We start from the raw sequence: 15,087 nt of genomic DNA on the forward strand, positions 1-15,087 counted from the left end.
CAAACTGCCTCCATTCTACAGCAATTCCTTGCAATGCTGGAAAAGCACAGAGCCTCATCACTCACTCACTCACACTCTCTCTCTCTCTCTCTCTCACACACACACACACACACACACACACACACACACACACACACACACACACACACACACACACACACACACACAAGCCAGGTCATTTCAGAAAAGAATTTGAAAACAGCCTCTGTTTTCAAACAGAAACATTAAAAGTCACATGACTGGCCAATCTTTCCTCTTTGCTACCTGGAGTTGGGTATAAGAACTATATGGAGACCTTCTAACCCAGCAACAGCATTGGAAAACCCTCCCAAGGTTACAGCTGAAAACCACCAAAGTAAAAAGGGCAATATCAACAAGCTAAAACAGCCATTATAAACATCTTTTCAGAGAATCAGTACACAAGGAATTCAAATTTCAACTAGAAATTCCCAGGAATCCACCTTTCAAATCCTGTCATCTGAAACCTCTCTTCTGCTACTGTGTATTAATTTCAAGAAAGTATGCCACCACCTCACTTCAATACCTCCTGACTCACCATTTTGCACCTTCATTAATATCTCAAACCTCAAACTCACCCTGCATATCTACAGACACCACTCAATTTTCAACAAGATCTTCCTTACAGGACAAAGTGTACAAAGGCCAGATGTATATAGTGGAGGTTGTGGCACAATATCTTACCTATCCCAACTAAACTCCACAAATTCCAAGTTAGAGAAATGGAATTCTGCCTGTTCTGTAACATCTGGGGTACCTTGGAATACACCTACCTGACCTGTCCAGTCAGTAAAGATCATCATATAGGCACTGCCTCTAGCACCTGTAACCACCTGCATAGCTATGCACACAGAGCACAGAAGACACAGAATATGCAACTTCCTTTTCATTGCAGCAAAAGCCATCATATACAGTTTTTACCTTAAGAACACAAGGGAAAACCAGAACCTCTCAGCTACTGAATCTATGCTACATCTCATGTGCAGTCTATGCAGGAAGCTGAACAGCCAACTGCTACTGATTCCAGTACTGCTAAGAACAGGGAATTCTAAATAAATTCAATGAAGACTCGAACCCAAATGTTACCCTTTGGTTGACCAGAGAAGATAATGCAATTCTCCTTATGTACAAGAAAAACAGCAGTGTGTATGGACCCAAAAAAACCCCATGTAGTTGTGGACGATATGAGAACTGTTGTGCCTTCTCCGCTTTTAAAAGTGTACCATTCGTGATAATGTGAAAATGACTTTTACTTATGTCTTTTGCTGTTGCTAACGTTTTTGTTTTATTTTTGTTATACATAACATGCATTTAATATACATTTTATGGAGGAAATATTTTGTTGTTTTGAGCTAATCAAAAGTATATTTTAACCAAGTTTTAATAATAATAATACTTCCTCTTTTTTCCAAGAACTTTACCATCTATTACTGTTTTGCAAAATCCTTTTTCCATTCTTTCCATGCGTCCAAAGCATTTCTTTTGTCAATACCTTAAGGAGTTTTAAAGCTCTATAGATCATCCCATTTATCTACCTTTCAGTATAAATGGAATCCACAGCCTCCTCCACATAACACCACATTCTCAAAAACAGCTATCCTTTTCCTATCAGACCTCTTTAGGTTTCCAGTTTCACATCCGTAAGTCACTAATGAGAAAAAAACAGCTGCAACCCAAATCCTTATCATTGTTCCTGTGGGGGATAGATCTAAACTCACAGATTTTAGACAATTCTCTGACTGCTGCTTTAGCCATTTCTAATCTTTTGATGTCTTCTGAACAGCAATTCTTCATATTAATGATGGATCCCCAGCACTCAAATTTGCTGACTTCCTCAATTATTTCTCCATTAAGGTACAAGTGTTTCTCAGGAGCTTCCCTGTCGATATTTCCTTTGAAAACCATAATCTTTATCTTTCTAGGATTAAGTTTAATTGCTCTGTTTTTGCTGATCCTATTAACTCCTCTATCAAGAATTTGTTCTAGTTCCTTCCCGTCATTACAAAGGAGTACTGTATCATCAACATACCTCAGATTGCTAACCCATTTGCCACCTTTCCTAATTCCTGTCTTAAACTCATCCACTGTCAAATATGTGATGTCCTCAGCATAGATACTAAACAAGTAAGGAGAAAGTAGGCATCCTGGCCTACTTTCCTAACTCCCCTGCTTACTTGAGGACACTCAGTTAATCCAACACCTGTTCTTACCATGGCTTCTTGCTCACTGTACAAGTTAGCTATCAACTTGATAATGTGTTCAGGAAAACACATTATTTTCATTACCTCCCACAATTTCACATGCTGAACACCAGTGGAGTTGCATGCCCATTTTAGTTGAGTGTGCTGTCATGTCTTATGCAACCAGCGCTACAAAATTCACATCAGTTTGACTGTATGATTGCATTTTTATCAATGTATGAAAGTTTTAAGTGTATAGCACATCAATGCTCATCTTAAATTGGTCTAATGCAATTAATTGTATTCAAATCTATGTAGAGTGGATCATAATGTGTTTGTTTTAAGATATATTAGAAAATAATAATGAAGGAGAATGCTATATTTGGTTGGTATATTTTAATTACTCAAAGGTGTACTGTATAAATTTATCGAAAATTATATATAAAAACTTGCCTACCATGTCAATTCACACTTCACACATGCAAAACAGATGAAATTCAGAAAACAAAAACAGCAACTCATGACTAATGACAACATTCAATTGGATTGGTTGACATAATAACCAATCACAGCCGTTAGGTGCTATTATCTCAGAGTTCACCCTGCCTCACCTTCTGAGTGGTTTAAAACTACTAGAATGCGAAGAATTTGACCTGCTGAGCCATCTATACATCTTTTCAAAGGATTCAAAGGTGTATGTATTTTGAAAGCACAACTGGGCTATTAACAGGAATGTGATGCAATTTTTACGTGTCAAAAAGTGTCCTCTTCATGAAGCATTAGTATATTGTGTTTACTTTTAGGAATCACACGAAATCTGGCAACAATTTTATTCCTGTCTTTAACAGGAATAAATGCAAAAATATAATATCGGTGATATTGCTATTCGGTGGATGAGCACCACACAACTAGCACACCTGGAATATTTGCTCCTGCTGAACACAGGTAAAAGGTTTGAGTGGTCTAGGAAACACATTACCAAAGAAAGTCTAAATTCTTTATGTTTTTAAAGATCTGTCTGAGGCAATGGATCCAATTTCTAGTACCTTGATTTTCCTGAAACCTGCTTGTTCCTCAGACATCTTTGCCTTGGCTTTGGCCTCAATCCTATTTACAATGATGTTTAATAAAATCTTGCTTGAAGGAGAGATTAAACTAGTAGTTCTATAGTTCTTGAAATCTGACATACTTCTCTTCTTGTGGATTGATATGAATACTGACTTCTTCCAGTCTCCCATATTCTTGAAATCAATGTGATAAGATAAGAGTACCTGCACCAAGGGCTTAATGCTGTTAAATTCCTTAACAACAATCTCATGTCTATGTGGGGAGGTGGTTTCTAATCAAAATTCTCCAGGTAAGAGGGCTCTTCCAAATTTTCCTTCTCCTCTCTGCTATACAGATCCTCACAATACTCTTTTTTTTTTATCTGTTTTTGATTTCTAGTTCTGTATGTAGTGCTCCATTCCTGTCTTTGATAACATTCAATTTTAGCTTAATCCTGTGAATAAGGTCACAAACTAAACGAAACATTCTTTTATAATGGTGCTTCCTCATCTGGAACTCAATCTCTTCACATTTATTAGCATAATAATATTTCTTATCCTGTCTGATGGCTTTTCTGGCTTGATGTTTAATAAAATCTTGCTTGAAGGAGAGATTAAACTAGTAGTTCTATAGTTTTTGAAATCAGGCATATCTCTCTTCTTGTGGACTGATTCATATATGTAATCTCTTATATTCTTCAGTTTCTATTAAAATGAGAAGACAGAGGGAATTCAAGATTTTACAAATGAAGAATACTGTGTCTTTCTATTATTTAATTCTTCTAGCATTTCTCGGCAATCATCTTAATTTTTTATTGCATTTCTTATAATAGTTACATCCGCAGGTTCAAAGAGGCTTCTCAAATGTTAGGCTATCTAGTGTAACAAGAATCAAAGACCTTAAACAAGGCCTAGCTCTCTATAATTTAAACAAATGAATCAGGCAGTAATTTGTTTAATTATCCAACAATTAAGTTCTGTTAGCATTGCCTGAATGTTGTTAATGTTCTTTGATTCACAATATCATAAGTTGTATTTTTTGTCTAAAGTTTTCAAGTTGAAATCTTTCACATGAATAAATGCTGTAGAAGTCTATGAGCAAATTATTATTTATTATTATATTTTCTCACTTTCTAAAGCATAATGAAAGTCTGTTGACAAAATAAAAATTCAAGAGATTAAAAGGTTCTACATTAATGGCCGATGGTCAGAAAAAGAAAGTACAGATAATGCTTCTTATCCACTTACAATAAATTTTTAAACTTCTTTTACTGGACTTCATGAATTGTTCCATTGTTTCAATACTTTATGGATCCTGTCATGGACTGGACCAAAATATTGATTACTATTTCTTTGATTATCAGACATGTTTCCAAAGAAGAAGAAAGATAAAAATGAAAGCTGATCTCCTTTTTAAATCATACAGGTTCTTATTCCCGGCTTATATTTGGTGTTTTACATTGATACTAACTTCAAACTTAAGACTGTTTTCAAGCATTTGATTGAGCCAAACTGATTTTAGCATTTTATTATCAAAGTATATATGTGAGAATTCAATATGAAAAAACTATATAAAATAATGACCTTGTACTCATACCATAAACATAATGGGTCACCTTTTCTAATATTATGTTTGTGAACACAAAGTTAACCCAACAAATCCATGAATCAAACAAACATACACAAGAATATTGATAGTTTAAGGAAATTGACTAATCTTGTCCTTAGACTTCAAAATTCGTGCTTTCTAGAACAATTCTTAAGCAATCTGATTTAGTGGAGATTTCCCAAGAGAAACAGAAAATAATAGCAGTAAGTGCAAGAACAATGACAATCCATACCCTATACCTTGCTGTAAATATATTTAGTCCCTGTTTAAGAAGAAATGTACATTAATCATTTTACTCAAAAGCTTCAAATATCAAGTGATGAAAAGAAGAACACCATTATGGTGGAACATTCGTGTTTCTATTCGACAGCTGCTAGAACCATGAATACATTACAGGCTTTTCATTTCAATTGTCAACCATAAAAGTTCAGATCACATTTACCACTAAGGTAAATTAATTTTTCTATAAGAACTTTCAAAATAGTAAAAAACACAGAAAACCAATATCTTTCCTTGTATTTATTTTATTTTTTAACAGAAATTCTTGATAACTCTCCCCTCTGTTTTTTCGGATCTCTGTTCCTATCTTCTTTCAATGTATTTTCTTTCTTCATGTATCCATCCTGTAAACATCTACACAAGTGACAGCAACCTATGTATTAACCCATTAACATACAAAGACGTCTGTGACAAGTCTTTTGTTTATTGCACCAAAACTGATTTTGACGCAGACGTTACGCGAACTTCGTAATGTCTGCGATACAAAGTTCGCATCAATTTCAAATGAATTTAGAGTTAACATACAAAAATGTCTGTGACACATCTTATGTTTATTGCACCAAAATTGATTATGACGTATCGCAGACGTTACGAAGTTCGCGTCAATTTCAAATGAATTTAGGGTGTTAGGTAGTGAATATATGTGCATATAAACTTTATAAACTAGTTAGTTTGCGTTGCAATTTATTATCGTCCCTAACATGTCTGCAAATATTTATAATATGTTAGCCGAAAGTGATATTGAAAGCGGAGAGGACAATTTGGATAAAAACAGCGAGACAATTTTATATCATCAAAGTGTTGACATTTTTGACTTGTAAAGTGACAATAGCAGGGGAAGTTCAGTTCGAGGCAATGTTCGTAAATGTTTGAGACCAATATCGTCTAGTAGCGATGATTCCGATGTAACAGAAAATGAATGGAATTGGCAAGAAAAGGAAAATATTCCTATTATAAAACCATTTACGGAAATTCCTGGCGTCAATGCAATTGCTTTGCTAAGATTTGGTGCAAATCCGATACCTTTTTCTGTTTTGAAACAAATACTTTGTGATGATTTCTTTCACATGATAGTTACAGAAACTAATAGATATGTGGCTCAAGCAATAAACGAGGAAATTATTAAAAAGATTGAAGAATGGTATCCAATAACAAGTGACGAATTGCAGGCATATTTTGCATTATGTATAATTACGTCACAGGTAAAAAAAATCTAATATAGACATGTATTGGTCAAAGAGGGCTGTAGTCAAGACACCCATATATTCAAAAATTATGCCTGGTAAACGCTTCTTGGCTATATCTCATTTTCTCCATTTCGTGGATAATGAAACAATAAAGAAAGACGACAAAATATGTAATGTGCAAAATATAGTCCACTACCTGAATAATAAGTTTCAGCAATTATATGCACCAGATAAAAATGTAATTGACGAATCCCTTATGAAATATAGAGGTCGACTAAATTATGGACAGTTCATTGCTAGCAAACGAGCACGATTTGGGATAAAATTTTAGAAGCGTCGTGAATCAGACTCTGGATATTGTTCAAAGTTCAAAATTGATACAGGAAAGGATAAAATTCCGGGAAATGATACACCTGCATCTCAAAATGTCGTCATGGAGTTGGCTGAACCTATTTTAGGAAAAGGATATACGTAATTCTTAGATAATTGATATTCGTCACCTTATTTTATTTCTTGAGAAAAAATAGTACAAATGTTGTGGGGACAGTTAGAAAAAATCGCAAGAATATGCCTAAGAAATTGACGACATATAAAATAAAAAAAGGCGAATCAAAAACTTTATCTTGTCGAGGAATTTTGTCATTATGTTGGCCCGATAAGAAGGATGTTTACATGATAAGCACAAAGCATTTAAAAGAAGAAATGGTAGATACAGGAAAAGTAAGGGGGGGGGGCGATGAAGAAAAAGATATAAAACCTAAATGGGTTCTTGAATACAATTGCGGAATGGGCGGTGTCGATAGGCAAGATCAACTACTTGCTTGTTTTCCAATTACGCGAAAATGCGTCAAAGGTTACAAGAAAATATTTTTCTATTTGATGGATATCGCTATTTACAATGCTTATGTTTTATATTCCAAACTACCCAATACATCAAAACTAACAATAGTCAATTTCCGTTTGAACGTAGCAGAAGATATGCTGTCAAATATATCTTTACCTAATTACAGTACCCATGGACGTCCATCGCAAAAGGACTGCCAAATTAGACTGCAGGAAAAACTGGGCACATTTTCCTGAATATATACCCCCTACTGATAAAAAGCAACATCCAGCAAAGAGATACCATGCATGTGCCAAGCATAATGTAAGAAGTGAGACTACATGGCAATGTAAAAAATGTTTGATACCATTACCTTTACCTAAGTGCTTCAAAAAGTATCATCCCTTGCAAAATTTAATGAAATAAATCACATGAATTAAATAAATAGTAGTTTTATCTGTTCCAACTTTAAAAATAATTTATATGTCAAAGGGTTAATAACATTCCTACAGAACAGGTTAACTCTTACAATTACTCAGGATAAATGATAAAAATTAATAATGATTTATCTGAAGAACTAGTAAAACATAAGAAAGCTGATGGCTATCATTCAACATACTAAAAGACACACTTACCGATCTAAATCTTAACATCTCTGTGAAGGCAAAACTATTTAATAGTGACATTCTTCCATCACTCACATACAGATAAGAAACATGGAACACAACAAGACAAGAAGAAGAGACTCTCAGGATAACTCAGCATACAATAGAATGTAAGATTTGTAGCATCAGCAAAATGGAACATGTTAGAAATACGGAACTAAGAGAGATCATGTGTAAAAGATGTGGTAACTGCAGTATAGGAAAACAACATGAGATGGGCAGGCCACATTGCAAGACTTAGGGATAACAGACAGACATACAGAATACGTTATTGGCAACCGAGAATAAAGAGAAAACCAGGAAGACCAACTACAAGATGGGAAGACCCATTAGTGAAATTTATGGGTATAACATGGAAGAGAGAGAGAATCAAGAGGAGACATTGTGACCTGCACTCATGGAGAAATACTGAATGAAATCAAGTGTTCTTTTTATATCATAATAACTATGGACTATGCTATATACATCATAGTTTCTATCAATGGTAACTGAATGAATGCCATTATGATAGCCACGTAACACAAAAATAGCAAAGAGCCTCAGTCATGATGGACCAGGTGTGTTCAACAGTGGCATCAAGATGAAGCTTCATATTCACTTGATACTTATCATAATATAATCTGCAGAAAAATGCCAAGTATTTTAGTTCCAGTGACAAATGTTGTTTTTCAATGGCAACTTTTACTGTAAGGTTATGGTTAGGCTTAAAGGCTTTGATGGTTTTTTTTTTTTTTTTTTTACTTATGGTGAATCCACAATCACTACTGCTTTATTCTCTTTACAATGGAATATTGTTTTGACAAGATAGCTTATAATTTAATCAACATAATTACATTTATACATAAACTTTCTTATTCTAATAAACTAACAATAAGAGTTTGTCAGCTTCCAAATTATATAACAGATGTAAGACTTTTACACACACTCGTGCAATTGTTTATTACAAAATAAAACAATAATGAAACTGAATCCCAAAAATATACTTTGTAATTTTGCTTGTTAATTAAAAGAATGAATGTGCCTTAAAATTTTATATGCAGTAATTGCATTTTCTATTTATTTTTAATGTCCCCATGAACAGCAGGATATAGCATCATGGGTGGACTAAGGTTTACAGAATCTAAATATTTTACATTGGATGGAACCTTCTTAAGTGCAGGTCTCCAATAAAAAGAAGTGAAGTTTTAGACTAGAAAATGAAAATCCTATACTGCTTAAAGACTATTACACACATCCATGCTAGAATGATGGTAAGCATCAGATAGATTTCTGCTCAGGATATGGACCAGTCATATTCCAACATACAAATGCACACGCATTCATGGGGGAGAAGACATAAGAAATAAAAAAAGTATAAAAGAAATAAGAATAGTGATATCTTCATGCTGGTTCAGGATACAAAAGTATATAGAGGATTTTAAACTGGAAGTGACCATCAATTAGTTTTAAGAAGCATAAAATACATCGCACTGAAAAGAAAAGTAGTCCCGAAGAAAGAAGAATGCATATAAAAGTTCCTAAAAAATAAGCTAGCAGTTTTCCCAAAAGAATATAGAGAAAAATATAAGAGAGCTAAGCTAGTTGTAAAAGTAGCTAAACAAAAGTCATGAGAAGACTTCAGTAGAATATAAAATAAAATATAAACAAAGGTGGCAAAATGTTCTGGAGACTATTCAAAAAGCTAAGAAATGGAGGAAAGAATACTATAAAAGGATTCAAAGATGACATAAAAACTGAGCATCAGGATATCCTAGATGTCTAGAATAATTACTTTGAAAGACTGTTTAAATGAAACAAGCATCGACAAAGCAGTAGCAGACAATTTTCAAGAGAAATGCAAACAAGAGTATATCAATACATGGGATGGAAAAAGCCATCAAACCTTGAAATGTGGAAAGGTAGTTGGAGATGATATTCAACTAGAAAAATTCAAATAAGGAGGCATAAAAGTTTTGCAGAGGGCCAAGAAAGAACTTCAAATTCCAGATGATTTGAGGAAAGTCTCTCAAAGTACCTGCCCATAAAAAATAATAAAATAAATAAAAAGAGAGAGAGAGAATACAGCTGAATGCGAGAATTACAGAAGAATTTCTCTACTAAGTGTTCAAAAGATTTATCAGCATTCTTGAAAAGAGGCTAAAAAAAGTTGTGGAAGAGAAACTTGGAGAAGAAAACGTTGGGTTCAGGCCAAACAGAGATTCTCAAGATCAGATATCTGCATAATAACAAATACTTGAGAACTCTGGGCACCTCATCTTTTCTCTGGGCACCTCATCATATGTCTCTTCTCGATCTATACTTAAGTTTTGTAGGTCGAGAAGAGACATATGATGAGGTGCCCAGAGAAAAGTTTTATAAAACTGCAATTATATGGGGTAAAGAGAACATTATACAGAGCAATACATAATCTATATTTAAGTAGAAAGTTAGCAGTTGGAATTGCAGGAAATACACAGGAAGATGGTTTGATGTAAAATCAAGTGTAAGACAAGGATGCGCATTAACTCCATTCTAATTTATCATCTATATGGATCGCATTATAGAAGAAAGTGGCATTAAACCTTATATTAGAATACTAATTAAAATAATGATATTAATCAGCTTATTGCTTTATGCAGATGTCATCATCATCAAATTCCTGCCATGTACCCTCAAGGGGTGCACAGGATATGATAGTACTATATGAAAATAATTATATCATTACTAACTTCCTATCTACAATTTTCCTCCAAATCAGTCTGTTACTTGTGAAGACTCCAACATTATCAGATCTTATATTTCTATCGTCTAAGGCACTTTGTACCGTATCAATCCACCTATATCTTGGTCTTCTTCTGGGTCGTTTTTCTGCCAACCTGGCAAAGAACACTTGTTTTGCTAATCTTTCTATGCCCATTCTGTTTAAGTGAACATACCATCTGAGATTAGCTCTGCTAACACATTCCTGGATGCTGACAATGTCAAGTTCTTTCCTAATATCCTCGTTTTTAATATGATATTGCCATTAATGCCATCTGTTCAAGCCTATAATCTTTCTCAGGACTCTCATATCTGCGGTCTCTAGTCTTTAGTCAAGTGTTTTACTTCTGACCCAGCTCAGAGATCCATAAGTTAAAACTGGTTTGAAAACTGTCTTGTATACAGCTAATTTAGTGTTCTGACTATTTCTCTCTTATTCCACATGAATTTAATCAATTGACTTCCCATCATACCAGCTTTGCTGATTCTGTTGTCTATTACTATACTTAATTTACCATCTTCACTATAAATCGTGCCTAAGTAGCTGAAATGTTTTACTTGTTCCACAGGTTCTCCGTTCACAACACAGTTGACATTTTCAATGATTCTGCCTATTTTCATTGTCTTTGTCTTTTATTGCTGACCTTCATACCATATCTATTAGAACAGTTATTCAATTTAGTCAGAAAATCTTGCAGACTTGTAGCGGATTTATTTAGAAGTATAACATAATCCGCATAAAGAAAAGAGCCGACATTAACATCTCCAATTTTGATATCATGTTTAATACCACTTTCCCTTAATAATGTGATCCATATAGATAATGAATAACAGAGAGGATAATGTACATCCTGGTCTCCCACCAGATTTAACATTAAACCATCTTCCTGTACTTCCTTCAATTCTAACTGCCGACTTACAACTCAAATACAGACTAAGACTAAGTATTGCTTGATATAATGCCCCATTGACACCATATAACTGTAGCATATTGAATAGCTTCTCTCTTGGCACCTTGTCATATGCCTTTTCCAAATCGACAAAACTTAAATACAGATCTTTGTTATATTCCCATGCTTTCTCGACTATTTGTCGGAAAGTGAAGTTCTGATCCTGACAGCTTCTATTTGGCCTGAATCCAGCCTGTTCTTCACCAAGCTTTTCTTCCGCAATTCTTCTCAACCGTTTCTCAAGTATACTTACATAGATCTTGCCTGGAACACTCAGTAGGGAAATACCTCTGTAATTCCCACATTCAGTTTTATTTCCCTTTTTATATATGGGTACTATGAGAGCTCTACTCCGATCATTGGGAATTTGTCCCTCTGTCCAGGCTTTCTGAACTATGCAGTGCTGCCACTGTAAGACTCTTATACCACCATACTTCAGCATTTCTGGTCGAATATCATCTACTCCTGCTGCCATTCCACATTTCAAATCTTTGATGGCTATTTCTACTTCAAGTATGGATATGTATTTCTGACTGCATGCCTGGTCAGTGTTTTTTACCACTGTGCTGTCATCACTGCTTGTTTCATTTAGCAGTTTTTCAAAGTAATTACTCCATACTTCAAGAATATCTTTTTCTCCCGTTTTCATGTCACCTTTATCATCTCTAACTCCTTTTACAGCACTCTTTCCTCCATTCCTAAGCTTCTTCAACAACCTTCAGAATATTTTGCCACATTCTTGATATTTATTTTCTATATTCTTGCCAAAGTCCTCGCATGACATTTGTTTAGCTAGTTTTACACAGTGTTTAACATTCCTGCATTTGTCTCTGTATTCTCTAAGAGCACAAGCTGACTTATTTGCCAGGAACTTTTGATATGCTTTCTTCTTTTCTTTCACTGCCTCTTTAACTTCCTGTGTCCACCATGGAGTCCTAATTTTTCTATTCTTTCAGACAACTTCAACACATGCCTCTCTAGCTGAATCAATCAGGGCTTTCTTCAAGGCTTGCTAATGAATCTCCAAGGTTTGATTCCTTTTCTCAAACTCTTTCATTTTTTCTTCAATAATCTTTGTGTATTTTAGTCTATAGTTCACATCTGAGAGCTGCTCAACTTTTATTCGCTTTAAAACTTTCTTACATGTTATTCTTTTCAATATGAAATTCAATTTAACCTGCTCAAGACTAAATAGTGATCACTTCCAATTTCAAATCCTCTGTACACTCTGGTGTCCTGCACCAGGGAGAAAATATCACTATCAACAATAACATAGTCAATGAGACTTTTCTTATTCCTTGCCTCTTCTCTCTCTCTCCATGTGAATTTGTGCACATTTTTATGTTGGAACATGGTGTTAGTAATAACCAGTCCATGTCCTGAGCAGAAATCCAACAGGTATTTGCCATTATTATTAGTTTTGCTCTTTTCTCCAAATTTTTCCAAAATATTTTTCTATGTCTCACAACCATTTCCTACTCTGCTATTTAGATCCCCAACAAGGACCAACTTTTCCTTTTTCATTGTGTCAGTTGCTTTTTCTAAAGCCTCAAAAAATTCATCCACTTCTACCTTAGTAGAACCTTCTGTGGGACCATAGGCACAAAAAAGTCTCATTGTCCAGTTCCCCATTCTCATATTTGCACACATTACTCTACTTGAGACTGCCATTCAAGAAGATTAACCTCGTATTTTGTATTGAATACTATGGCTACTCCTTCTTTTCCTTGATTGTCATCGCCTGAATATAACATTTTGTTTTATTGCTCAGAAAGATCTCACCAGTTTTGGTCTTTTTTGTTTCAGTCACCCCTATTATGCCAATGTGGTACTTATCTAATTCCTCAGCTAGCTCCATTTTTTTGCCATTCAGGCTTCTTACGTTGATAGTACCGATCTTTAACTCTGGTGATGTTGAGTTGGGATTTGTTTTCAGATTTCTTCCAGTAGCTGACTTTTCGCTGTTCGCCCTGGTTCCCTGGGGAAGACAACGGGGGCCTTGTTTAACCGGGCGACGCCCCAGCCGGCATGAAATTTTGTCATGTTGTACCATCATTTTTTATTTTGGTTTAACCAATAGGAATACAATTTGGTCGGCTAAATCCCAAATTGCCAGCCCATCCTCGTTAGTTCAGTATCAAAGTAGATACCCAAACAGGGTGCACCACGAGAAGGTGAGGATTGGACATTAGGTCAGAAGCCCTGGTCGGTTCTCCGCATTCCTTTAAAGGCTATGTGGAGGTCTCCTCTCAGTTATACAGCTTTGATCCTTAAGCACCCCGATTACTGAACCTTGGCCACCAAATACAAATATAAGTTTTATGATAAGTCCATATCTAAGCCTACTGGTTTAGAGAGTGCTTACCATTTGGCCAAGTAGACCAGTACAAACATCAAATGACAAATAAGTCATGATTACTGAACCTTGGCCACCAAATACAAATATAAGTTTTATAATAAGTCCATATTTCAAATAACTAGTCTTTCTGATTGTTCAGATGTTGTGAGAGTTACTGTATATACAGAAAAATAATGTATTAATTTAACAGCAAAACAACTTACCTGTTCTAGATATTTATCACAATTAATATACTCTCTTTCATGAGCATCTTGCAGCTTATGAGTCTTGATATACTGCCACAGAGCACCAATAATCATTGGGCGAGTCTGTGTATGAATGCCTAGTAAACGAGCTAATCTAGGATCTAGTTTGAACTGTAATGGCTGGAGAAAAAAAAAACAAAAAAACAGTAAGATTAAAAAAAAATCAGGTGGAAATTTTAAATTCCTTTCTATAGTATTCCAAATGAAAATTTAATTTTTCAAAGTGCAAAGTACAACCCTACAAAATTTTAAACAGTATGTTCCAAAAACAAATAACATTGTAATCAGCAATACATCTTTCAAAGTAAATCAACTTGGTAAAGTGGGAAAAAAAATGTTATTAAAAATTAAAAATTAAAGAAAGAGAATGCTAACCAGAAATTGAAGTATTATATATACATAATCTGAAATGAGTAGAAAGGCTTATGCGTTGGCAGTTCATGTTTAGTTTATTTAACGGTTTTAATTCAAAGCACAAGAATATAAGAAAACAATTATAAAAAGCTCTTCTTCTTTATCACATCCAGGAGTGCATGAAGTCATTATGGGGTTTAATGGAATAAATACAGTATATATAAATAATTAAACAACATGGTTAATTACTCCTATATTTCATCATAGTCACTGAGACATTGTCAGGGAAACAATATTAAAATTGTTTCCCTGACAATGGGAAACAATTTTAATACTGTTTCCCACTTGTATTTTTCATAATATTTTTCAAATTGTATTTTTCAAAACAATTTGAAAAATAAAAATTTTCAAAAACTCTAAGTGAAAAAGATTAGACTGAAAGCCTCAAGTCCAAAGGATGCCGCCCTCTATGGGTGCACCTGGCTAGCCTTAGCTGTGTTAAGTGGAAAGCCCAAGAATTAGAGTTTTCCAAATCTTGAGAAGTTTAATACAACCATATTTATTATGATTAGGTCGGTTTTTTAATTCTACTGCTGATTTTAAAAAGAGTCTTTCAAATATGTATTTTTTGTG

General features: G+C 34.4%; 1 protein-coding gene across 1 annotated transcript in view; it reads right to left on the reverse strand.

The window, feature by feature from the left end:
* Nucleotides 1–15,087, reverse strand: part of Bap60 (Brahma-associated protein 60) — a 280,469-nt gene that overhangs the window by 135,039 nt on the left and 130,343 nt on the right. Inside the window, exon 8 of the mRNA XM_090403297.1 lies at nucleotides 14,059–14,220. Within this exon, the coding sequence (XP_090259423.1) occupies nucleotides 14,059–14,220 (162 nt within the window). The remainder of the gene's footprint in view (nucleotides 1–14,058; nucleotides 14,221–15,087) is intronic.

The sequence above is a fragment of the Typopeltis vanoorti genome, chromosome 13 (assembly GCF_054136105.1).
Source record: "Typopeltis vanoorti isolate ZY-2024b chromosome 13, IOZ_Tvanoo_1.0, whole genome shotgun sequence".
Lineage (NCBI taxonomy): Eukaryota > Metazoa > Arthropoda > Arachnida > Uropygi > Thelyphonidae > Typopeltis > Typopeltis vanoorti.